Source organism: Bubalus kerabau, chromosome 8 (assembly GCF_029407905.1).
Source record: "Bubalus kerabau isolate K-KA32 ecotype Philippines breed swamp buffalo chromosome 8, PCC_UOA_SB_1v2, whole genome shotgun sequence".
NCBI lineage: Eukaryota > Metazoa > Chordata > Mammalia > Artiodactyla > Bovidae > Bubalus > Bubalus kerabau.
Window position 1 is genome coordinate 101,250,077 of NC_073631.1, and position 27,680 is coordinate 101,277,756.

The 27,680-nt window shown below is 40.6% G+C and overlaps 1 protein-coding gene across 2 annotated transcripts in view; it reads right to left on the reverse strand.

The window, feature by feature from the left end:
- Positions 1-13,470: 13,470 nt before the first annotated feature.
- Positions 13,471-27,680, reverse strand: part of SLC35B4 (solute carrier family 35 member B4) — a 41,124-nt gene continuing 26,914 nt past the window's right edge. Inside the window, exons 5-10 of one of the 2 annotated variants that reach the window (XM_055590963.1) lie at positions 26,953-27,034; positions 26,673-26,733; positions 24,945-25,054; positions 23,287-23,362; positions 20,370-20,445; positions 13,471-19,325 (exon numbers count right to left, since the gene is read on the reverse strand). In XM_055590963.1, the coding sequence (XP_055446938.1) occupies positions 19,079-19,325; positions 20,370-20,445; positions 23,287-23,362; positions 24,945-25,054; positions 26,673-26,733; positions 26,953-27,034 (652 nt within the window). In that variant the 3' untranslated portion in view covers positions 13,471-19,078. The other variant, XM_055590964.1, reaches the window with a different exon arrangement.

Consider the following 27,680-nt stretch of genomic DNA (forward strand, 5'->3'; position numbering starts at 1 on the left):
AGGTCTTTTACTCCATTTTAAAAAATCCAGTTTATTTCTGTGCATGGTGTTAAAGAATGTTCTAATTTCATTCTGCTACATGTGGCTGTCTGGTTTTCCCAGCATCACTTATTGACTGTCTTTTCTCCATTGTATATTCTTGCCTCCTTTGTGTTAAATTAATAGCCTTGAATAGTATAAGCATCTTGACAATCTTGATTCTTCCAAGAACATGCTACATCTTTCCATTTGTTTGTGTTGTCTTCTATTTCTTTCATCAATGTCTTATACAGAGTACAGGTGTTTTGTTTCCTTTAGTAGGCTTACTCCTAGGTATTTTATTCTTTTTGATGCAATGGTAAATGGGATTGTATCTTTCTCTTTCTGGTCTTTCATTGCTGGTGTATAGAAATGCAACAGATTTCTGTGTATTAACTTTGTATCCTGCAATTCCACTGAATTCACTGATGAGCTCTAGTAGTTCTGGTAGGGTTTTGGGCTTTTCCATGTATGGGAAATAGATGGGGAAACAGTGGAAACAGTGTCAGACTTTATTTTTCTGGGCTCCAAAATCACTACAGATGGTGACTGCAGCCATGAAATTAAAAGACGCTTACTCCTTGGAAGGAAAGTTATGACCAACCTAGATAGCATATTCAAAAGCAGAGACATTACTTTGCCAATAAAGGTCCGTCTAGTCAAGGCTATGGTTTTTCCTGTGGTCATGTATGGATGTGAGAGTTGGACTGTGAAGAAGGCTGAGCGCTGAAGAATTGATGTTTTTGAACTGTGGTGTTGGAGAAGACTCTTGAGAGTCCCTTGGACTGCAAGGAGATCCAACCAGTCCATTCTGAAGGAGATCAGCCCTGGGACTTCTTTGGAAGGAATGATGCTAAAGCTGAAACTGCAGTACTTTGGCCACCTCATGCAAAGAGTTGACTCATTGGAAAAGACTCTGATGCTGGGAGGGATTGGGGGCAGGAGGAGAAGGGGACGACAGATGATGAGACGGCTGGATGGCATCGCTGACTCGATGGACGTGAGTCTGAGTGAACTCCGGGAGTTGGTGATGGACTGGGAGGCCTAGCGTGCTGCGATTCATGGAGTTGCAAAGAGTCGGACACGACTGAGCGACTGATCTGATCTGATCTGATGTATAGTATCATGTCATTTGCCAACAGTGGCAGTTTTACTTCTACTTTTTCCCACTTGGGTTTCTTATATTTTTCTTTCCTGATTGCCATGGCGATGACTTCCAAAACTATTTTGAATAAAAGTGGTGAGAATGGACATCCTTGTCTTATTTCTGATATTAGAGGAAATGCTTTCTACTTTTCACCACTGAATATGATGTTATCTATAGGTTTGTCATTTATATGGCCTTTATGATATTGAGGTAGGTTCCTTCTATGCACATTTTCCAGAGACTATCATAAATGGGTCCATTCTGTCAAAAACTGAATTCTGTCACTAGCTTTTTCTGCATGTATTGAGATGATCACATGATTTTTTTTCCCCCTGAATTTGTTGATGTCATCAACAAATTGATTTGCGGATATTGAAAAGATCTTCATCCCTGGGATAAATCCCACTTGATCATGGTGTATGATCCTTTTGATGTAATGTTGGATTTGGATTGCTAGTATTGTGTTGAGGATTTTTGCCTCTAAGTTCATCAGTGATTTTTGACTGTAACTTTCTTTTTCTGTTGTATTTTTCTCTAGTTTTGCTATCAGGGTGATGGTGGCCTCACAGAATGAGTTTGGGAGTATTCCTTCCTCTGCAAGTCTTTGGAAAAGTTTCAGAAGGATAGGTGTTAACTCTTCTCTAAATATTTGCTAGAATTTGCCTGTGTAGCATCTGGTCCTGGACTTTCATATCTTGGGAGTTTTTTTTTTGTTATTTTTTCATTTTTTAAATTTATTTTTAATTGAAGTATAATTGCTTTACAATGTTGTATTAGTTTCTGCTATACAACAGTGTGAATCAGCTGTCAGTACATATATGTGTATATATGCCCTCCCTCTTGAGCGCCCCTCCCAATCCCGCCCCTCTAGGTCATCGCGGGGCACCAAGCGCAGCTCCCTGTGCTATGCAGCAGTTTGCCACTAGCCATCTGCTTTACAAATGGTAGTGTATAAACGACAGTGCTACTCTCTCCATTTGTACCACCAGCTCCTTGTCCCGCTTGGGAGTTTTAAATGACAGTTTCAACTTCAGTACTTATTAATTAGTCTATTCATATTTTTTTCTATTTCTTCCTAATTCAGTCTTGAGAGATCATACCTTTCTAAGGATTTGTCCATTTCTTCTAGGTTGTCCATTTTATTGGCATATAGTTGTTAGTTTTTTGTAGTAGTCGCTTATGATCCTTTGTATGTCTGTGATGTCCGCTAAAACTTACTCTTTTTCATTTCTAATCTTATTGATTTGAGCCCTTCTTTTTTTTTCTTGATGAGTCTAGCTAAAGGTTTATCAATTTTGTTTATCTTTTCAAAGAATCAGATTTTAGTTTGATTTTTTTTTCTATTGTTTTGTCTGTCTGTATTTCTGTCCTGATGTTTATGATTTCTTTCCTCCTACTAACTTTAGGTTTTGTTTGTTCTTCTTACTGTAGTTGCTTTAAGTGTAAGGTTAGGTTTTTTATTTCAGACTTTTCTTGTTTCCTGAGGTTAGACTCTTTGCTGTAAATTTCCCTCTTAGAACTGCTTTTGCTGAATCTCATAGGTTTTGGATTATCACGCTTTCATTTTCATTTGTATCTATGTATTTTTTATTTCCTCTGATTTATTCAGTGATCCATTGGTTATTTAGTAGCAGCACATTCTTTAGCCTCCGTGTATTTGTTTTTTGCAGTTTTTTTTTTCTTATAATTGATTTCTAATCTCAGAATTGTTGTTAGAAAAAATGCTTGGTAGGATTTCAATTTTCTTAAATTTACTCAGGCTGGCTTTGTGGCACAGCATGTGACCAATCCTGCAGAATGTTCCATGTGAATTTGAACAGAATGTGTATTCTGCTGCTTTTGAATGGAATGCTCTATAAATATCAATTAAGGTCATTGAAGGCCTGTGTTTTCTTATTTATTTTCTACCTAGATAATCTGTCCATTGGTTTAATTGGGGTGTTAAAGTCTCCATTATTGTGTTACTCTTGATTTCCTCTTTTATGGTTGTATTTGTTAGTATATTGAGGTGCTCCTACGTTGGGTGCATAAATATTTATAATTGTTATATTTTCTTCTTGGATCAAGCGCTTGATCATTACTTGGTACCCTTCATTGCCTCTTGTAACATTCTTTAGTCTGTTTTGTCTGATATGAGCATTGCTACTCCAGCTCTCGTTTGATTCCCATTTGCATGGAATACCTTTTGCCATCCCCACACTTTCAGTCTGTACATGGCCCTAGATCTGAAATGAGTCACTTATAGACAGCATATATTGACAGATCTTGCTTCTGTATCCATTCAGCCAGTCTATCTTTTGGTTGGAACATTTAATCCGCTTATGTTTAAGGTAATGATCAATGCATGCCAAGTCACTTTGGTCGTGTCCAACTCTTTGTCACCCTATGTTCTGTAGCCTGCCAGGCTCCTCTGTCCATGGGGTTTTCCAAGCAAGAATACTGGAGTGGGTTGCCATTTCCTTCTCCAGGTGATCTCCCCGACCCAGGGACTGAACTTGCATCTCTTACATCTCCGGCATTGGCAGCCAGATTCTTTACTACCAGCACCACTTGGAAATATATATGTTCTTTCTGCCATTTTGTTAATTGTTTTGGATTTGTTTGGTTAGGTCTTTTTTCTCTGCCTTCCTCTCTTTTGTTCTCTTGTGATTTGATGACTAACTTTATTGTTGTGTTTGGATTCCTTTTGTGTGTGTCTGTCGCAGATTTTCAGTTTGTGGTTACCATGAGGTTTTGATACAGCAGTCTGTATAAAAACAAGAATATTTTGTCTTACTTGTCTTTTTCATTTCAAGTGCATTTCCAATATCCTGCACTATCCTCTTCTCACAATTGCTAGTTTTAATATCATATTGGTGTGTGGATTATTTCCTACCTTTACTGTATGTTTGCATTTAACAGTGAAGTTTTCCATTTGTAATTTTCTTGTTTCTGTTTGTGACCTTTTCTTTTCCATCAGAAGTTCCTTTAGCATTTGTGGAAAACTGGTCCGGTGGTGGTGAATTCTCTTCGATTTTGCTTGGCTGTGAAGTTTTTGATTTCTCTGTTGAATCTGAATGAGAGCCTTTCTGGGTAGAGTATTCTTGGTTGGAGGTTCTTCCCTTTCATCACTTTAAATATATAATGCCACTCCCTTCCAGCCTGCAGAGTTTCTGCTAAAATAATAGCTGATGATAACATATGGGATTTCCCTTGTATGCTGCTTTTCCCGTTGCTATATATATATATATATATAAAATTGTCTTTATATATATATGTCTATATATATAGTCTTTATATATATTTGTCATATATATATTTGTCTTTAATTTTGGTCAATTTAATCACTAATGGCATGTTCCTTCTTGGGTTCATTTTGCCTGGGATTCTTCTTGCTTCCTGAACTTGCTTCCTTTCCTTTCCCATATTAGGGACGTTTTCAGCTGTTATCTCTTCAAATATTTTCTCAGGTCCTTTCTCTCTCTCTCCTCCTCCTGGGACCCCTATAATGCAAATGTTGGTGTGTTTAATGTAGTCCCAGAGGTCTGTTAGACTGTCCTCATTTCTTTTCATTCTTTTTTCTTTATTCTGCTCTGTGACAGTAATTCCCCCCATTCTGTCTTGCAGCTCACTTATTCATTCTTCTGCCTCATGTATTCTGCTATTGATTCCTTCTAGTTAATTTTTCATCTCAGGTATTGTATTATTCATCTGCTTGTTTGTTCTTTAGATCTTCTAGCTCTGTGTTAAACATTTCTTGTGTCTTCTCAGTGTGTACCTCCATTCTTTTTCCAAGGTTTGGCTCATCTTTAGTATCATTACTCTGAATTCTTTTTTGGGGTAGATTGCCTACCTCCACTTCACTTAGTTGTTCTTTGTCAGTTTTACTTGTTTATTTGTCAGGGAAAAATTCCTCTGCCATCTCATTTTGTCTAATTTTCTGTGATTGCAAATTCTGTTCTGCAGGGCTGTAGTCCTTCTTGCTTGTGCTGTTTGTCCCCTGGTTGATGAGACTGGTCTAAGAGGCTTGTGCAGACGTCCTGGTAGGTGGTTTCCTTTCCTCTGGTGGGTCTTGTCCCTCTGCTGGGCAGGGCCACATCAAGGGATCTGTTTAGCAGGCAGCTTAGGCTCAGAAAGACTTCAGGCAGACAGACTGCTGTTGGTTTTGTGGCCTGAGGCATCCCAGCATTAGACCTATAGGCTGTTGGGTTGGGCCAGGTCTTGGTGAGAAAATAGTACTTTGCAGGCAGACTTAACCAGTGAACACTTTACACAACTACCACCACCAATGTCCTTGTGTCTGCAGTTAGCCTCAGCTGCTCCTTGCAGGACACTCTTCAATACCAGCAGGTAGGTCTGACCCAGGATCCTACGAGGTCATTGCTTTTCCCCTGGGTCCTAATGTACACCCTCCAAGAATTGAGTTTATTTCCCTTCATCTTGTGGAATTCCTGCAGTGAAACTCCACTGGCCTTCAAAGCCAGATGCTCTGGTGGCTCCTCCCCATGCCAGACCCCCAGGCTGGTGACCCTGATGTGGGGTTTAGAACTTTCACTCCTATGGTAGAACCTCTGCAATATAATTATTTTTTCAGTCTGTGGGTAGACCACCTAGCAGCTGTGGGTGATTTTATTGCGATTGCAATAAATTGATTTTATTGTGATCGTGTCCCTCCTATTGTCTCACTGAGGCTTCCTCTCTGTTTGTGGACGCAGGGTATTGTTTTTGGTAGGTTTCAGTGTTTGTTTTTTTTGTAGCTGTTGATAGTTTTCCAGCAGTTAGTTGTGTTTTTGGTGTTTTCATGAGAGGAGGTGAGCATACATCATTCTATTACACCATTTTCTCTCCCCTATCTGCGCTGTGATTCTTAGAGAGAAACTTTAATTATGCTATATTTAGTGTTAACCTGTTCTTTTCCTTTAGTGTTCTGTACCTAAGGGCCACTGAATAACATAATTAAAAATAGACTAGGGAAAAGGCTCAACATGGCAGAGTAGAAAGACCCTGCGCTCACCTCCTCTTATGGGTGCACTAAAAATTAAAACAATTTACAGAACAGCTATCGGTGTTAAAGATTGGAACCTACCAAAAAAGATCTTCTACAGTTAAAGAGATAAAGAAGGAATAACACTGAGATATGTAGGAGGAGTGACGTTATCGTAAAGTCAAGACCCATACCCCTGAGTAGGGAGTCCACAAATGGGAGAATAATTAGAATTGCAAAGGTTCTCCCCAAGGAGCAAGGATGTAATTCCCATTTGGGCTCCACACTCTGGGGGTCCTGCCCTGGGAAGATGAGACCCCAGAACATTTAGCTCTGAAGGCCAGTGGGGCTTATTTTCAGGAGACCCAATGGTGTGTGGGAAATAGAGACTTCACTTTTAAAGGGCACACACAAAATCTCACATGCTAAGGTAGGCGCTGAGAGAGGGCATCAGAGGGCAGACAGACTGAAACCACAATCACAGAAAACTAACCAGTCTAATCACATGGACCACAGCCTTGTCTAACTCAATGAAACTAAGCCATGCCATGTAGGGCCACCCAAGGCAGACAGGTCTTGGTGGAGAGTTCTGACAAAACGTGGTCCACTGGAGAAGGGAATGGTAAACCACTTCAGTATTCTTGCCTTGAGAACCCCAAGAACAGTATGGAAAGGCAAAAAGATAGATAGGACACTGAAAGATGAACTCCCTAGGTCGGTAGGTGCTCAATATGCTACTGGAGATCAGTGGAGAAATAACTCCAGAAAGAATGAAGAGACGGGCCAAAGCAAAACAACACCCAGTTGTGGATGTGACTGGTGATAGAAGCAAGGTCCTATGCTGTAAACAGCATAGGAACCTGGAATGTCAGGTCCATGAATCAAGGCAAACAGAAGTGGTCAAACAGGAAATGGTGAGAGTGAACGTTGACATTTTAGGAATCAGCGAACTAAAATGGACTGGAATGGGTGAATTTAGCTCAGATGACCATTATATCTACTACTGTGGGCAAGAATCCCTTAGAAGAAATGGAGTAGCCATCATAGTCAACAAGAGTCCAAAATGCAGTACCTGGATGCAATCTCAAAAATGACAGAATGATCTCTGTTCATTTCCAAGGCAAACCATTCAATATCATGGTAATCCAAGTCTATGCCCCAAGCAGTAATGCTGAAGAAGCTGAAGTTGAATGGTTCTATGAAGAACTACAAGACCTTTTAGAACTAACACCCAAAAAAGATGTCCTTTTCATTATAGGGGACTGGAATGCAAAAGTAGAAAGTCAAGAAACACTTCGAGTAATAGGCAAATTTGGCCTTAGAGTACAAAATGAAGCAGGGCAGAGGTTAACAAAGTTTTGCCAAGAGAATGTGCTGGTCATAGCACACACCCTCTTCCAACAACATAAGAGAAGACTCTACACATGGACCTCACCAGATGGCCAACACTGAAATCAGATTGATTATATTCTTTGCAGACAAAGATGGAGAAGCTCTATATAGTCAGCAAAAACAAGACTGGGAGCTGACTGTGGCTCTGATCATGAACTCCTTATTGCCAACTTCAGACTTAAATTGAAGAAAGTAGGGAAAACCACTAGACCATTCAGGTATGACCTAAATCAAATCCCTTACGATTATACATTGGAAGTGAGAAACAGATTTAAGGGACTAGATCTGATACAGTGGCTAATGAACTATGGATGGAGGTTCATGACATTGTACAGGAGACAGGAATCAATACCATCCCCAAGAAAAAGAAACACAAAAAAGCAAAATGGCTGTCTGAGGAGGCCTTACATATAGCTGTGAAAAGAAGAGAAGCGAAAAGCAAAGGAGAAAAGGAAAGATATAAGCATCTGAATGCAGAGTTCCAAAGAATAGCAAGGAGAGATAGGATAGCTTTCCTCAGTGCAAAGAAATAGAGGAAAACAATATAATGGGAAAGACTAGAGATCTTTTCAAGAAAATTAGAGATACGAAGGGAACATGTCAGGCAAAGATGGGCTCCATAAAGGAAAGAAATGGTATGGACCTAACAGAAGCAGAAGATATTAAGAAGAGGTGACAGGAATACACAGAAAATCTATACAAAAAAGATCTTCATGACCCAGATAATCATGATGGTGTGATCACTCACCTAGAGCCAGACATCCTGGAATGTGAGTCAAGTGGGCCTTAGGAAGCATCACAAACAAAGTGGAGGTGATGGAATTCCAGTTGAGCTATTTCAAATCCTAAAAGATGATGCTGTAGAAGTGCTACACTCGATATGAAGCAAATTTGGAAAAATCAGCAGTGGTCACGGGACTGGAAAAGGTCAGTTTTCATTCCAATCCCAAAGAAAGGCAATACCAAAGAATGCTCAAACTACCGCACAATTGCACTCATCTCACACGCTAGTAAAGTAATGGTCAAAATTCTCCAAGCCAGGCTTCAGCAATACGTGAACCATGAACTTCCAGATGTTCAAGCTGGTTTTAGAAAAGGCAGAGGAACCAGAGATCAAATTGTCAACATCCGCTGAATCATCAAAAAAGTGAAAGAGTTCCAGAAATACGTCTGTTTCTGCTTTATTGACTATGCCAAAACCTTTGACTGTGTGGATCACCACAAACTGTGGAAAATTCTGAAAGAGATGGGAATACCAGACCACCTTACCTGCCTCCTGAGAAATCTGTATGCAGACCAGGAAGCAACAGTTAGAACTGGGCATGGAACAACAAACTGGTTCCAAATAGGAAAAGGAGTACGTCAAGGCTGTATATTATCACCCTGCTTATTTAACTTATATGCAGAGTACATCATGAGAAACACTGGGCTAGATGAAGCACAGCTGGAATCAAGATTGCGGGGAGAAATATCAACTTCAGATATGCAGATAACACCACCCTTAAGGCAGAAAGCGAAGAACTAAAGAGCCTCTTGATGAAAGTGAAAGAGGAGAATGAAAAAGTTGGCTTAAAGCTCAACATTCAGGAAACTAAGATCACAGCATCCAGTCCCATCACTTCATGGCAAATAGATGGGGAACAGTGGCTGACTTTATTTTTGGGGGGCTCCAAAATCACTGCAGATGGTGACTGCAGCCACGAAATTAATAGACACTTACTCCTTGGAAAGAAAGTTATGACCAACCTAGACAGCATATTAAAGGTCTAGTCAAAGCTATGGTTTTTCCAGTAGTCACGTATGGATGTGAGAGTTGGACTATAAAGAAAGCTGAGTGCCGAGGAATTGATGCTTTTGAACCGTGGTGTTGGAGAAGACTCTTGAGAGTCCCTTGGACTGCAAAGAGATCCAACCAGTCCATCCTAAAGATCAGTCCTGAGTGTTCATTGGAGGGACTGATGCTGAAGCTGAAACTCCAATACTTTGGCCACCTGATGCGAAGAGCTGACTCATTTGAAAAGACCCTGATGCTGGGAAAGATTGAAGGTGGGAGGAAAAGGGGACGACAGAGGATCAGATGGTTGGATGGCATCACCGAGTCAATGGACATGAGTTTGAGTAAACTGTGGGAGCTGGTGATGGACAGGGAGGCTTGGCGTGCTGCAGTCCATGAGGTCACAAAGAGTTGGGACATGACTGAGCGACTGAACTGAACTGACCCAGAGCAGCAGCAGTAATTTGAAAGGGGCAGACGTAGCTGCTGATCTTGGAAGTCTCTTGGAGAAGCAGGAGGTGACTGGAGCTCACCCTGGGGACAGAGACTGGTGGCAGTCATTTTGGTGAGTTCTTTCTACCATGTGGACACTGGCGCTGGCAGCCACCATTTTGGAATCCTCCCTCTAGCTTATGAGCCTCAGGATCTAACCTCACTGCCACCTACCAACCTGTAGGCACCAGATCTGGGATACTTCAGGCCAGCAACTACCTGGGCAGGGCTGAGGGCCCAGGACCCATTGCCACACACAAGGGCTCAGGTGCTAGATTCGGAACTGCCTGAGCTCTGGCCCTGGCCTCACCCACCAGCAAACCTCCTTTACTGTCAGGACCAGCCTCATCTACTAACAGGGGCAAAAGTTCTGAGACCTGCTAGGCCATGGCCCCACCTACCAGCAGGCCAAGCTCTAGGACACCCAAAACCCTGTAGCCAGACTTCAGGACCTAGCTTTGTTCATCAGTAGGCTGGAAATAGCCCCAGGACATGACTTCACACCAGTGGGTGGGCACCAGTCAAAAGATCTCCTCCTGGAACCCAAATCCACTCACCAGAATACCAGCATTAGCCCTGGGGCTCTCAGGGGTTTCAGGGCTTCCCTGATAGCTCAGTTGGTAAAGAATCCACTGCAATGTAGAAGACCCTGCTTCGATTCCTGGGTTGTGAAGATCTGCTGGAGAAGGAATAGGCTACCCACTCCAGTATTCTTGGGGTTTCCCTTGTGGCTCAGCTGGTAAAGAATCTTCCCACAATGCGGGAGACCACAGTTCAATCCCTGGGTTGGGAAGATCTTCTGGAGAACGGAAAGCCTACCCACTCCAGTATTCTCGCCTGGAGAATTCCATGGACTGTATAGTCCATGGGGGTCACAAAGAGTCAGACACAACTGAGTGACTTTCACTTTCTCAGGGTCTCACAGGCAGGTGCATCATGACCTGGCCCTGCCAGCCAGTGGCCAGAAGCCTCCACATGAGGAAGGGCCTAGAAACCAGAGTGGGATCAAGCCATGCCTACCAGACTTCTCATAGTAGTCAGCTCACTATAAGAGAAGGACCATACACCCCCTCAGATGGGCATCACTAGAGCATAAAGCTCTGATGATCAAAGAGCAGTGTGCTGCTCAGACTCATAAGAAGTCTCCTATGAAAGGCCACTTCTCCAAGGTTGGGAAACATAACCAGCCTGCCACATACAGTAAAATAAAAATGGCAAGTCAGGCAAAATGAGGTGACAGAAGAACATGTTCCAAGTAAAGGAATAAGATAGAAAAAAAAAACAGAAGAAGTGAATTAGAGGTAGGCAATGTACCTGAAAAAGAGTTTAGGAGTCAAAAATAAAGATCTTGAGAATAAAGAGTGAAAAGTTTTGAGTTTTTAACAGAGTTAGTTAGAAAATATACAACACAAACTAGATGAAGAATAAGTGAAATGAAAAATACACTAGGAATACAGAAGGAATAAACAGAGGACTAAATGATACCGAGGAATGAATCAGTGAGCTGCAAGACAGAGTAGTGGAAATAACTGGAGGTGAACAGCAAAAAGAATAAGAAGAAATGACTGTTTAAGAGACCTCTGGGAAAACATCAAGCATACTAACATTTGCATTATAGAGATCTCAGAAGGAGAAGAGAGAGAGAATAGGCAGAGAACATATTCGAAGCAATAATAGCTAAAAATACTCCTAACTTAAAAAACAGATATCCAGGTCCAAGGAGCATGGAGAGTTGCAAACCAGATCAACTCCAAGAGGACCACATCAAGACACACTATAAGTAAAATGGCAAAAAATTAAAGAGAATATTAAAGAGTGTTAAGGGAAAAGCAACAGGTTACCTACAAGGGAATTCCCATAAGGCGATCATCTGACTTTTCAGCAAAAACTCTGTAGGCCAGAAGGGAGTGGTATGATATATCTAAAGCGACAAAAGGGAATAACCTACAGCCGAGAATACTCTATCTGACAAAGCTCTCATTCAAATTTGATGGAAAGGTCAAAAGTTTTACAGATAAGCAAAAACTAGGAGTCTGGCACCACCAAATCAGCTGTTTAATAGACATGTTGAAGGGACTTCTCTAAGCAAAGGCAACATAAAAGGGAAAAGCTCATTGGTAAAGGCAAAAAAAAATACAGTAAAGGTAGAAAGTCAACCATATATGAAGCTAGTAGGAAAGTTAAAAGACAGAAGTAGTAAAATATATCCATAATAAGGAATTAAGGGATATGCAAAACAGATATAAAATATAATGTAAAAAACTAATTATGAGGGTAAGAGAGTAAAATGCAGTGTTATTAAAATGTTTAAGGAGTCAGCAATTTAATCATATGTATGTGTGTATACATATATGTGTGTGTACACGTACACATATATAGATTCAGATACCTTATGGTAACCACAGACCAAAAATCTGTAGTACATGCACAGAGGAATTCAAACATAAAACACTAAAAAAGAACTACCGAAGTACATACAATGTAAATTGTTGCAGCCACTGTGGAAAACAGTATAGAGGTTCTTTCCTCAAAAAACTAAAGATACTGACAGAACTACCATATGATCCAGTAATTTCACTCCTGGGTATATATATCCAAAGAAAATGAAAACGTTAATATACACATACCTCAATGTTCACAGCAGCATTATTTACAATAGCCAAGACTTTGAAGCAACCTAAATGTCCATCAACTGATGAATAAAGATATGTATAAATACAATAGAACAGTAGTCAGCCAAAGAAAAGAACAAAATTTTGCTATTTGCAACAACATGGATGGACTTGGAGGGTTAAATTTGCTTAGTGAAATTTAAAGTCAGAGAAAGACAAATACTGTATGTTATTATTTTTATATATTATCTAAAAAATAAAACTAGTGAATATAACGAAAAAGTAACAGACTCACAGATATAGAGAACTAGTGGTTTCCAGTGGGGAGAGGGAAGCAGGGAGGGGCGTGATAGAAGTAGGGGATGAAGAGATACAGAGTTCTATGTATAAAATAAATAAGCTACAAGGATATTGCTTATAGCACAGGGAATACAGCCAGTATTTTATAATAACTATAAATGGAGTATAATCTATAAAACTTGAGTCACCAGGTTGTACACCTGAAACTAGTATTATTGTAAATCAACTATACTGCAATAAAAAAGAAAAAAAAGACTGAGTATAGTAAACTGCTTTGAAAGCTGCTTCCACATTAAGATTCATTTAAAAGCAACATATGGAATAGGAAGAGGGCTGGCCATTGCAATGTTATAAAAATCAATGTGTTTCTATTAAGGCAAAGAGGTTTTGAGAGATTTGCTACAGAAACTTACTGCCACGAACCTCTAAAACCTCCCAAAGTAAGCCAAGCCTCTTTAAATTTCTGAAGTGGAAACTGACCTGTAGCCGGGGAAGTGGTTTGTGATTGACCCAGCTGCCAGGCAGCAGAAGACAGGTTGCTTACGATTGTGGTAAAATGTCCCACCACTGTACAAGGCAAACACTGCAGAGCTTTTGAAACGGCACCCAAGCACTTGAAAGGTAATGGTGATTGGAAACACCTGCAAGATATTTATCACTTTTATTAAGAAACAATGATTGTACAATTCAAGATTAAAAACCAGGTGTCTGATGAGTTGTTTCAGAAGGCAGAAATTTGCTCTTTATAAGAAATCATGGTAAAAAGACTCAATTTGTTTGGCAAAAACATTTTATTCACAAAATCTCCCTTTTCTCCGTAACTCACTGCTCAAATAACTCAGAAGCTGGAAGCTGACATTTGATATTTACACAGCTCAAAATCTGAATACTCACTAATGTCTTAGCTGTTCTACATACTCTACTGCTGTCTAGCCACCACCCCCCGCGCCCCCCACCCCCGCCATCTTTGTTCTTAAATCACAGTATGAATGAAGAGCTCAGAGGTTGGATAAATCAAATCCCCATCATCCTTCACCAGCCCCATGCCACATAATCTGTTAACAAAATCCTACTTTAAAAATCATCCTCTATTTGGGGAGGATGATGCCATTCTCTGGAATGAAAGCAACTAGCACAGAAATGACTTGTGATTGCAAGTGACACACAAAGAACACTTTTATCACGTCGGGGAATAATCGCTGCTTCTCCTGGCTCACGGGAGTCTTTACATCTCAAAAGCTATAAATAATTCAATGTGCCAAAGAACCATTACAACGTTTACTTTAAAAAGTATGAGTCTTACAAATGGAGACCAAGCTTTCCTCCCCCCAACCCACCAATCTCTGGTACCCTTGCAGCTTGCCTTACTTGATTGAAATTGAGGGCGTTTGGTAGAATGCTGAGTGATTTAAGTAGGTTAATCTCCGTGTGATTCTGAGGAGACAAAAAGACAATGAGCTTAAGGCATCAGCCAATGCAAACCCACTATACCAGCTTTGGAGATGTAGGGGACATCTCAGCAGCCTACTTCAGAAACTTTTAAGCATCTTTAATGGTACCCTGAGGGCCTCTGCTTGCACGGAGCATCAAATGATGCAAGGTGCTAAGTATGTAATGCTCTGCCCTCCTCCCACTGGCACCTGGAGAGCAGAAAGCGGCATCTGCACAACTCCTGGTGTGCACCCTCCCTTCCTGAGAATCTCAGGAATGTTGTCTTATTTGCTTTCTTGCTGACCTACTGATGAAGGGTGGGAACGGGTATCAAGAACCATTAGAAGCTTTCTCAGAAACTCGAGGGAGTAAGAGATCTTGGCGAGGATTTATTCATTCATGGGATGCAAGTCAGATCCTGGTCCCCCTCCTCTGCAGTGCCCACTGTAAGGAAGGCGCCAGAGAGCACACACAGCTATAGTGTCTCCCAGCCCAGCCTGGTACACACCACATGGATGCTAATGCTTATTATTAATTTTACTGTTTGTACTCATTTCCAAAGGTCACACATCTGTAATAAAAATGGATTTTATCTATATTGACAGTTCTTCCACCCTAAGACTGAACTCTCATAGGTAACTTCCATGCACATTTTTCAGGATAAAACTACTGAGACCAAAATGCTCATAGTTCTAGCCAAAGAGAAACAGACCACAGCAAATGTAGGGTCTTGATTTCCTATCTCCATGTTAGGGTGCCTTTCACCGTGCATTTGTGGAGATGCTCAGGTCTTTGCTACATTGGCTTGTGTGCTAGCCCACCAATAAGCGTGTCCCCCAGCCCAGAACTAATTCACTGCTTTACAATTACTCCTGACCTAATGCGGCCCACCTCCCCTCACCACAGACATTTGGCACTGCAACTGAAGTCAGCTAGAGGTAGGGTAAAAAGAGCAAAAGATGAAAACTACTGCTTCCCAAATATAGACAAGAATGTGGTAGGATTCTCCACCCCACTTTGAGCTGTAACAGTATATAAACATTTGTACATTAACACTTCTTGTTCTTACTCATCTACACATACATTCGCTCTGCCTAATATTTGCATCTGTATATATACACACCCCTAGTATCAGTGCTTAAAACAATGTATAACAAAATACATGCTACACAGATATGTATATCCTATAAAAATCCACAAAAGACACCTAGAGGCCCCAAAGAATAGAGGCATAAATAGATACAACATTATAGGTGTCGCTCAGTAGAAAACTACGCGAGTAACCAGAGGCTGCTGAAGAAATTGGAGGTAGGGGTTAGGATGTGAAAAAAAAAAATATGCAGAAGGGAGGAAAGGTGCTCAGGGAATGACACAAGCTATGATAATCCTTTCAAAATACCAGGTAGTCTTCCCAGAAGAATGGAAGGAGTTTGGTGAGCTTGGCAGAGATCAACTCAGCTTCTGTGTTTTTCTTCACGGGATGCAATGACCAAATTTCAGGTACTGTATTCATTTTGGGTAACTGTGCAGAAAGAAGGAAAAGACTATCTAGACTGTGTCCAAATACTTCAGAACTTGACAGAAACTTATTAAATGGATTAATGGTTTCAGCTGGATGAAAAAGAAAGTAAAAGATCAAAAATAAATTCCTAACAAAAAAATAAAAAAGCATTTATAATACAACAATGGAACTGTGGTAAAGGATATGCAGACATTAAATGAAATAACTCAAATATCACCAATTTTCTCCTTTTGCCTCATTTATGACCCTGGTCAAGCTATGAAGTGAGTTCACAGGTACATTCACACACAGAAAACTTGTGTTTTCTAGCTAGTCATTTGCTATTTGATCTTTGCTCTAACGGTAGAGTTCTGGATGCCTTAAACATCAATCTCTTTTGTAAACAAACCATACCCTCTCTCTCTGGGGCACAAAATTACATGGTCTTGATCCAGAGAAAGAGGAGAGGCATTTAACAGACATTTCTTCTCCAGTTACAGATGAGCCGGATCCTCTATAAAATGGTTTATTTGCCCTTTTAACAGGGATTGAAATCAAGTTCAACCAGGATTGATAAAACAGTTAACAAAGGAGGGGAATAAACTGTTTTTCAGTTCAGTTCAGTTGCTCAGTCGTGTCCAACTCTTTGCGACCCCGTGAATCACAGCACGCCAGGCCTCCCTGTCCAACACCGACTCCCGGAGTTCACCCAGACTCACGTCCATCGAGTCAGTGATGCCATCCAACCATCTCATCCTCTGTCGTCCCCTTCTCCTCCTGCCCCCAATCCCTCCCAGCATCAGAGTCTTTTCCAATGAGTCAACTCTTCACATGAGGTGGCCAAAGTACTGGAGTTTCAGCTTTAGCATCATTCCTTCCAAAGAAATCCCAGGGCTGATCTCCTTCAGAATGGACTGGTTGGATCTCCTTGCAGTCCAAGGGACTCTCAGGAGTCTTCTCCAACACCACAGTTCAAAAGCATCAATTCTTCGGCGCTCAGCCTTCTTCACAGTCCAACTCTCACATCCATACATGACCACGGAAAAACCATAGCCTTGACTAGACAAACCTTTGTTGGCAAAGTAATGTCTCTGCTTTTGAATATGCTCTCTAGGTTGGTCATAACTTTCCTTCCAAGGAGTAAGCGTCTTTTAATTTCATGGCTGCAGTCACCATCTGTAGTGATTTTGGAGCCCAAAAAAATAAAGTCTGACACTGTTTCCACTGTTTCCCCATCTATTTCCCATGAACTAGGATCTGTTAGATTTATTTCCTTATATGCAACTACTGGAAAGACAAACCAATTCCCAGGGCATTGTGTTCTTACATGCACTCATTTCATTGCATGAATGCCCTAAGCTATCCATACCCATCCTCCTATGAATAAGACCAGCAGCAGTGTTTAGACTGAAACAAACACATGCTCCATAAGCCAAAACCTAAAACCTCAGGAACCCAGTTAAATGCTGTCTGTGTACATTAATACTGTTTCAGTTACTAAAAATTGTAATATTTCCCATCCACATAAAAAAAAAAAGTGATACTATTTCATGTAAAGCTCTATAGTTATCCTGTCAAGACTCCAGACATGCAGCAATCAAACAGCCCCTGGGGACAGGTTCTTTTATTATACAGTAAGAAAAGTAGCTTTTGTTCTTAAGAGGCTATTTAACACATGGTATTTATAGCACCACCAGTCTGAGAAACTCTACACAGTTCAAAGAAATTAAATACCTTTCGAGGCCATGAACAAATTCACACTAGCTCAGCATCTTTCAGTATAGACTCTCGCTGGCACAGCACAGCTGTCAATGTCCAGAACAACAGATCGACCTGAAAACCCTGGGACTTAGATGGAGAAACAGTATCCATAGTGTATGTAACAAAAAACCCGAGGCAGCTTAACTGACTTCCCCCAAAGTGACCCAGGGTTTCTAGGACACTCGTCTTAGGTCCCATCAGAGAACAGCTCCTGATAGTGGAATAAACACATCATACCCTGGGTGAGCCCAGTAGAGCCACTTCTCTATTTAAGAACACAATCTGTGCCCAGCACAGGAGAGGCCTCTATGTGCAAAAAGAGACAGGCTGGTAAGTCTGATGGACCCCCCAAAGCACATCCCTGGTGAGGCGATGCAGGTCAGGGCTGTTGAAGGATGAGGAAATAGAACACTGATTTTCATGTTCTCCTCTCACCAGTGATCACAAACTATACAAGAGCATACCTACCCGCTACACACACCACCCTAACGCTGTTGTTCTTTCTCAAAATTATCCCATGGGGGGAAACCAGACCTTTGAAACAATTAGCAAAAGGAGGGGGGGGGCAGGTTTCTACATATAAAAAAACACACTCACCCCCAAACCGGGCAAGAACATTAAGATGCCTTGTTTAAAAAAAGAAAAACCTATTTCAGTTGCAGTTTGGCCTGATACACCACACCCACACGTACTGAATATATTGGTTTACCCATTAGCCTGACTGGTCATAACTCTTAAAAGAGTTGCCAGGCAGAGATGAACCTCTCTGATTAAGCAGCATTTCAAAGACTTAACCTCTCTCCCACGTGGAACCCGCCCTGAATGCCTGGCTGGGTGTAGAGGCGGGAGAGCCCGAGGCTCTCCGAGTGCCCTCTTGGCCAGTTTCTCCTATGTCCTCCTGGCATCACCATCTAACCTTGAGGCTAAATGACTCAGACAACTGAGAGAAGACAGAGTAAAAGTCTCTCTTTCCCAATTCATACACAACTTTTCTTTAACACTGTGCCACAGAGAACTGCTACAGTTTGTTCTAACTACAGAAAGCAAAAGGTATGAAAGCACATAACTGTTGCATAGAGGGGGAAAAAAAGGAAAAACGTGGGAGAGGATTCCCACCAGTCTTGCCCAGTGTCACCAGGGCACACAGGGACACCTGCTTCTTTCCTGACCTTCGGGAGAAAGCCCAGCCCCACTATCACCAGAGCCTCAGTTCTCGCGGCCGTTCAGTTGTTCCTGGTAAGGGTGCCTGGAGCGTCAGACTGAAAAGTGCAGCTGAGGATGGCAGGGTGATGGAGTAAGGGGACGAGGCCCCAGGAGGAGGATGGCTGTTACAGAAGAGAATCATCAGAACAGGGAGAATCTTGTTTGAGACCATAGATATAAAACTAATAGCTCTGGGGGCTCAGAATTCAGTAAGCCAGTACAGTGCTGAATATTTTGGTAAACAAAACAAATAACAAATGAACAGGGCTACCCGATAGTGGAGAACCGTTCTCTTTTCTACTTCAGGGTAGAGGGGCTTCTACTCAGGGTCCACAAATGTGGGTCTGCAGAGCCATGAGAAATCTGAGAAGTCCCTCCCTCTGAGGATTCCCTGGTACATGGCGGGTAATTCAGCATTAACCAAGGTGAATTGGTGGCCAGGCCCCAGCCCATTAGCCTCTGGTCTCTCTACTGCAGGCCGGCCTCAGTTCTTCTTCTCCTCCTTCTGAGGCTGGCCTTTGGTGGCCCCCAGGTTGTTCCACACCTCTGTGTACATGAGAGTCCCAATGAAGACAAACAAGGTGCCCAGCCAGTGCCACAGGGTGAAAGGGTTCTGGAAGTACAAGATGGAAAAGATGAGGCTGACGAACTTGCGCAGCGTCACGACGAGGGTGACGGTGAGGGAGGCGCATTCTGTGGTGAGAATGAAGACGCCCCGGATGCACACGTACCTGGAGGAGCAGGGTTAAGGCAGTTTTCTGTAAACAACCCAGAGATTAGCAGGAGAACCTTCTGGCAAGGTCTGTGGCTTCAATGTTCATATTCCAGGAACCAGAAAACAGGGTGCCGGCCACGGCTGTCCTGAGGCTCCTCCTTGATAGAACACCATGCAGAATTCCTGTCCTGCCACACCATTTATGGATCCTAACTTGAAGCTGCCTGAAAATTCCCTATGATAGTCATTTAGGATTTTTTTTGGATTCTTCCCATAGTTTACAGTGAAGGTCACCTCCTAAGTAATGACAGAAGCTAACACTGTCAGTAAAGCTGATCACATCTCCAAAAAGGAACTCTAGGGCAAGCATATGAGGTGACTTCAGAGGAATGAGATCAACTACAATCTGTTCCATTGTTTCAAAGGCTCAAGGGTTTTTCTAATGGGTGTAAGGTGGTTCAAGGGCTTTCCTTGTGGCTCAGCTGGTAAAGAATCCGCCTGCAACGTGGAAAACCTGCGTTCGATCCCTGAGTTGGGAAGATCCCCTGGAGAAGGGAAAGGCTACCCACTCCAGTATTCTGGCCTGGAGAATTCCATGGACTGTCTAGTCCACAGGGTCACAAAGAGTTGGACATGACTGAGCAACTTTCAAGGTGGTTCAAAAGAGCCATTTTAAAAATTAAGCCTTATTTAATTTGAAATTTATTGCAGAATTTTGTGGCAGCTTGTGAAATATCCAGGTATACTGGAAAACTCCATATAGAAATCATAGAGGATTTCTGTCACATACCAATTCTTAGTTACCCATTGACTTCTATCCCTCCACCCAGAGGTTTTCCTTCCTGGTGTCTTATGACTTACTGACCCTCTACACTGCCAGCATCTCTTTGCCCCTCTCTCCCTGCAACAAAGGAGTTCACTGGATGGGCCTGTCTCCTATTTACTGCAGAAAAGATCAGAGCAAAAGCGAAATTCATGTCACTGCACCGTTAGAAGAAAAAACATTTCTGTGGCAAAATAGCACAGCAAAGACCACATGGCAGAGGAGCGCAAAGGATACTGAGTGATGACGTTCATGAGGAGGTAGAACCACATGATGGGCACGGTCACACCAACCACTGGAACCTGATACAGTTCTGCAGAGATTGAGAGACAGTCGTATCACTTTGGATAGCTTATGTTTTCATCCCTTTGAACACAGTAACATAGATGAACATAGTAGAGATAGCAACGTTATTTCTCTTGCAAATAGACTTGTGTCATATACTTTACTTGCCTTGATTCCAGGCTACATTGTCCTCAAGAGTCATTACACTGGTTTCTTAAAACAAATTATATTTTAACTTTAAACTTTTTACCTTTCACCTGACTAGGACCCCACTTTACAGAGAAAGATTGTGCAACACAGAGAAGTTCAAAATGATATGGTCTTAAGTATACTTGTCTTAAGATACCTGTCTTGAGAGACAAGCCCTAAATAAATGCCATTTGGAAATATGTTTAATCCTACCAGTAATCAAAGAATTCTAAATTATTACAAGGCTATACCATTCTATATCTATTAACTTAGCAATTAAACACTTATAATAATATCCTGATCTGGCAAGGTGGTGGCAGAACTAGCAGCCATTCAGTGGGTGGTAGTATAAATTGGTGTTTTCAAAATCAATTTCACAATAGGTATTAAGTGGTCATAAAGGCATTGATTCTTATTCTCAGAAATTAGTCCTAGTTAATTCAAAAGAAAAACAAATTCAACATACATTGTGGTGGTGTTTATAACAAAGGAAAAACTAAAGCAGTCACAACACCCAGTGATAAGAGCAAGGACTATGTAAGCAAAGGTACTTTAACTAGATGTGACATTATACACTTGATTTTTTTTTTAAAAATCACATAGATTATATATAGTCACATAAAAAATGCAGAACGAAAGTGAAAAAGAAAGTGTAAAATTATATTTACACAAGGATTATGACTGTGTGACAATATATGTAAACAGTGTCAGGATGGAAACTGGTAAAACGAAATTAGCTCATATGTAGGGCAACAGAACTGTAACTTTCCTTCCTTGAAATGCATTCTTATGTTTAGTTTTATATAATGAGGCTTGCACAGCAAATATGTGGGAGGAAATAAAATATTCAAGATCAAAGAGAATAAGGACATAGTAATCCTTGAAGGATCAGTCTTTTTATATTGCTAAATTGTTTGGAAGGCTTGAATTATACGGGCTTCCCTCGTGGCTCAGACAGTAAAGAATCTACCTGCAATGTGGGAGACTCGGATTCAATCCCTGGGTCAGGAAAGATCCTCTGGAGAAAGGAAAGGCTACCCACTCCAGTACTCTTGCCTGGAGAATGCCATGGACAGAGGTGTCTGTCCATGGGGTCACAAAGAGTCAGACATGACTGAGCCACTAAAACTTTCACTTGAATTAAACAGCATAACTGAGTAAAGTCTAACAAAGTGATGCTGAAATATGGTTAGTACATGAACATTAATTTTCTTTTGCAAAAAATAAAAATTTATATACATATAAATAATTTCTGAAATTCTACATCTGGACTAGTGGGAAATCCCAATAATTTAGTGTTCTATTGTCTTTGAAATACTTAGCAAGTACTGAAATGAAAAGAAAGTCAACAAATGTTATTACTGTATAATAACTTGAGAGATTCACTGTATCAGCTTGCTGGGGAAAGACAATCCATATGATGTACAGTATTTAGATGGATGCTCAGTTTCCTTGCAAATAACAAGTTCATCTGAGACGAAAAAATGTATACTTAGGAATGGTTTTAAAGAAGTTGAAGGCAGACCTTAAAAGATTTTTTTATAAAAATACCCATCCCTGTGACTTCTAGAAGGAGCATTCAAGTAACTAAATCAGTATCAATCTCAAGGAACTTGATAATGTATTTATTTCAATAGCCCTCTGCTATATGGAGCCTCTTAAGAGATCTTAGAAAACACTGTGTCAAAAATCATCTATATGTCAATTATATCTCAATTTTTTTTAAAAGTCAGAACCAATTGAATAATTCAGAGACTTAAAAACTTTCTTACATGCCATCATCACACACTTTTTTGCAGGCAAATGGGAGATACAATTTTGCAGACTCAGAGAACAGTCAAACTTCACAACTTGTGACCAGATAGCAAACAAATGTTTACTGAGCCCCTACTGTCATTCTACAAAACACACTTACCATTTTATAGGTCTGAGCAACATAAAGCCTTAATTTTAAAAATATTTGTTCCCTGTGTATTCATTTGTCTGTATAACATGCTCTGTCTTTTAGTAGATAATGAGATTATACTGGGTTGACTAAAAAGTTTGTTCAAATTTTTCATTACATCTTATGGGAAAACCCAAAGGAATTTTGGGTCCAGCCTAACATTGGTAATTTCTTCTAAGTTAACTAGCAATTATTAGCTAATGTACTAAACAGCCACTGTAAAAAGTAATAGCCAGATCACACTGTAGCCACCTGAACAGATTTTGCTTATTCTTGTGGCCTATCTACCCTGTTGTCATTTCTGTGCCTCCTTGCTTGGAGGCAGCTCGGCCTATATCTGTGAGCAGACGTGCCTTTCCTAGCAGAGGGAGGAACAGGAGGAAAGACGCTGGACTGCTGTCCAACCTCTCATGGCTCCAGCCACTGCAGTATTATTACTATTTGTTTGCATTCTCAGATCATCATACATCCCTATTCAAATGCAAACAGCACACAAATCCCAAAGCAAAACAGAAAATTTGAAGATATTGTCTTACTTCATTGGCAAATAATTGAGAAGTGCCTGTAAAAGCTTTTGTTTCTACAACCACTGATTAATGGCCCTATATTTCAGGAAGGTGGGATGGGGATGGGTGATCTGGATATGACAAAAACTGCAGAGGTGAAGTCACGAGTAAAACTGAGACGTTGCCTCTGAAACTGTCAGGTAATTCTACTGGATAACCCCAAACTCACCAGAATTATTGAACAGAACTGCATGGTCATAAATGTCAGAAGCCAAGAAGATGAAACCAGGAAGTGGAAGGGCATGCTATGGGAAGAAACATTTCATGTAAATTTAAATGCAAAAACATTACAGAAATATAGAGTATTTTTTACAATGATTGAAAGTTTTACAAGTTGTGTAACAAGCAATATCAAGATAAACAAGTCAGACTTGTTAAAAGTATCCAGTGCTTTTAATAGCCTCCCAGGTGGCACCAATGGTAAAGAACCTGCCTGTCAGTGCAGGAGATGTAAGAGACATGGGTTCATTCCCTAGGTTGGGAAGATCCATTGGAGAAGAGAATGGCAACATACTCCAGTGTTCTTGCCTGAAGAATCCATGGACTGAGGAGCCTGGTTGGCTACAGTCCATGGGGTCGCAAAGAGTCAGACACAACTTAAGCGACTGGGCACATAAGCAGTGCCTTTTAAAGCACTGGATACTTTTAATAAGTCCTGACATTGTATGGCATGATATCAACCTGCGAATTACAGTTCTTGCCCCATAGAAGCTGATGGTCATTACAAAACAATAGAGCTAGCATCCTTTCCTCAACAAAAGGGAATGAGAAATTGAAACACAGTCATTCTGCCCAAAGGATCTGCCTATATCTTACTATTTTTGAGACTGGTTAAACAATATAACGGATTTAAAAATTATATGGAACGTGAAGGCAGATTTTAGGGAGTTCATGAAACTAATGGGAGAGACACTAGAGGACAATATGAAGTCGGGGAAAAGAAATGAAGACAGAGAGAGAGAGAGAATGGAGAGGAAGTGGAAACGATAGGTAAGCAAATATTAAGGTGCCTGACACCCACCCACCCACCCAGCACCACCACCACCACAGTAAACATTTACTAAGGAATCACAGGAAACATTTACCAAGCAGTTTACTATGTGCCGGGTACTGTGCTAAAAGAAACATGGGAACCAAACAGAATGCTCCTTTATTTTTTAAACTCCCAGCCACATACTGTAGCTACAATTAAATATCTCAAATTGCTTGTTTGCAACTTCAGTTCAAAAGGTTCCCAGGGAAGGACTCCCTGAGGTTACTGAACCTGGAGGCAACGTTATCCCTGAGACCTTGAGGAGCTGGGCGTTATCTCAACAGAAAAGAGTGGGGAGAAAGAAGAAAGCTAGAGAAGGTGGCTGTAGATCAGCAATTCCAAACAAGAGGCGAAAGGGCAAATAATTAGCTAATTAAGCTCTCTCTCAAAGGAATAAAGCCTGTCTGAGCGGCTTACTCCTCAAACCTCCCAGTTCTCCCCAACTCCTGCCTGCCCATCTTTTCCTTGGCATAGGGCTTTTGGAACTTCTGTTCCCTTTCCAGGTTTCCGTATTGGTTTTAACTTGATTTCATTTTTAGGAACATTGGGTTCCTAGAAGGGAATGGTTGTTCCTGGCAGACATATTCTGTTCACACTGACTAATAACAATCATTTCTTGTAGAGAACCATGCAGGCTATTAAAAGTGCCAAAGTCAGTGGGCCCCAAAGCAGTTTACTGGATAATAAATTGATCCTTCAACTATATCAGAAAGATGGTATATCATACTTGAACTAATATACTACAAAAACAACTCAGTAATTTTCCTTTTCCCCAGGTTCAAGAAATCGCTTACATTATAAAACAAAGCCTCCTTGGAGTGTTTCCCGAATTGTTTGTACAGAGTCTCTTGGAAAATACCCATCCTTGCGGACATCAGAAGAGCGAAAGTCAGTGCCCCAATGCCTGAAAAGCAAACATGGAATTACAAACGTCCATACTGGCTAACTTCTCAAAAAACATTTATTCTTTTCTTAAAAAAAAAAATTTATTCAGTTCTACAAATATTACACGCTAAACATGGACCATGTACAAAATTTAAAAAGAAATAAAAATCAACCACCATATTACCATCCAGTCCTAAATAGTTTGCTATCTTTCCCTGTATATGTTACTTAGATAGATATATGTTAGATATTGGGTTAACTAAAAGTTCATTCGGGATTTTCTAAGATCTTACAGAATGCTCAAAGGAGATTTTTTGCCAACCCAATAGATACTTTATGCTGAGATGGGATCATAATGAGTATGTAATTTCATATCTTTTTATACATGATCGTTTTCCTGGATTTTCCTTCAAGTCATTACATTAAAAATGTTTTCAAAAGTATGATTTAAAAATGGCATACTGTTCTATCATGTGGACTGTACCATACTTAAATGTCTTACAAGAGAAGAATGGTTAGATTACTTCTAATTATTTCATCATTAAAATCAACATACATCCCAGTACATAAATCTTTAAACAAAATGTTGATTATTCCCTTAGGAAAAACTCTTATAAGGGGGATTACTGAGACAAAGGTTGTAGACATTTAAAAAGCTCAAATACATAATTTTTTGCCCAGAGAGTCTGTGTCAATTTACCATAAACAATCTATATGAATATGGCTGCCTTACTGCACCCTCAGCATCAATGAGAATAATCAATATCTAGCCAGTATAATAGACCAAAACAAAAAGGTACTGCATTTTGGTTTCAGTTTGCATTTCTTTGTTTAGTAAACCAGTGAGGCTGAACATAAGTTTATTGAATATTAATTCTGTGCCCATGAATTGTGTGTTAAAGCCTTTCATTCTTATTGGAGAAAGTATCTTCCTAATAGCTCATAAAGATCTTCCTGTGTTAAGAATAGCAACCTAAAGGGATAAAGCTTCAAAGTCAAGAAGCAAGGAGAATCCAGTTCTTTCACTGCCACTTTTCTTCCAGTTGGTCAGTCTCCATCTCTTATTGCTATCACTGACTCTCCCTTCCCTATAAGATACAGCAAGGGCAAAGCTCTATAGAAGTTGTTTAATTAAACAAAGAGATATCTGTATTTTTAAAAATTACCCAGGATTCTGATGACCAGTCAGGTTTGGGAACATTGCCATGTGGAAGAGCTTATGAAGAAAAGAAATCTAAGATTTAGAAATGGGTCCTACAGAAATTTGAAGAATCAACTGCTGTAATGTGCCCTCCTTTTGTAGAAGCTTCTGCTCAGCAGACAGATCATAAAGAAATGGATGACACTCCCATTGTTCCCACAGAGTGTGATGGGCAACTAGACACAGGCTTTTCTTTCTATACTAGTGGCAACCAGGAAAAACATCCATGTTGTAGAACACACTACCATGAACATAGACATTTTCATTTTAGTTTCTTCAACCCTAAGGTTCAGAGATATATAGTTCCAGGTGCCTCTCTCTTCCATGGCATAATCTGTTCAGTTGACGCTTCTTGCCAAGAAACATATCCCTTAGGAGAAAACTCTGAAAACAGAACTGCAGAGGCAATTAGCTTTACTGTAATTACTGTACTTGCCTAGCAACCACCACGCAAATGCCTGGAATCCATCATTCTCAGTTGAGCTGGACTGGGAAGTCTAGGAAATAAAAAAACATACAAGGTACAGAGACCAGAACTACAGGCAAGGGGCCTTGATACAAGGAAAATATTTATGTTACCCATTTCCCTCCATAATTCTCTTTCGAAGATGTAAACCCTTATATTACATGAGCACTTACATTTATTGTATCATTAATAAGTACCTGGGCACCCCTGGTGAGGAGTGAATAGAAATCATTTGTGAACAGACTCTTACCACCTGCTTTGCTGACATGAAAGTGCAAACAAATATCCCCACAGACACCAGGGCAATGGAGGTATATTTGAAGATACTGTATCTGCAAAAATAATAAAAAGAGCACAGATATGAATTTCCACATGATGCTGACAGTAAGATGGTTCACGAAAGTACAGATCACCAAGACATGATCAAGGGGATCGCTTCTCAGCAGAGTCCACCTAAGTCTGTGCATGAAAGAATCAAGATACTACTCATTTCTAGACCACACCCTTTCTGGTGGTGTCCAAGACTTGGAACACCAGTAGACTGTTTCATCAGAAAACAAAAAACGGCAGATCAGGCACGACAGCCCATTCTGCTCTTGCGTCTAAATAAAAGCCTGACAGATCTTAATACAGAATTCCTGTTGCTTTTCCTGGTTTCTGGGGCCCAAACCTAGTGTGAGGAGACACAGCCTGCAGAGGAAGGACAGGACAGAAAGACTACCAGGACAAACAGCAGGATTCCACACTCAAAAAAGAATTCAACTGTCCCTTTTCAGAGGAGGGTGCTGTCTTAATGTCTCTGAATGACTTAAATATTGTTTTTAAATGGTGGCATAGTTGGATAAAGCGAGTAATACTAAACCAATAGGACTATAAGCAGGAATAATGGTGGCATTTCACATTAACTAAAAAAGTATCAATTAACATCTCTCTCAGGCTCTTGATGATGAAACAAAAAGCCTCCAGCGACAATAAAAA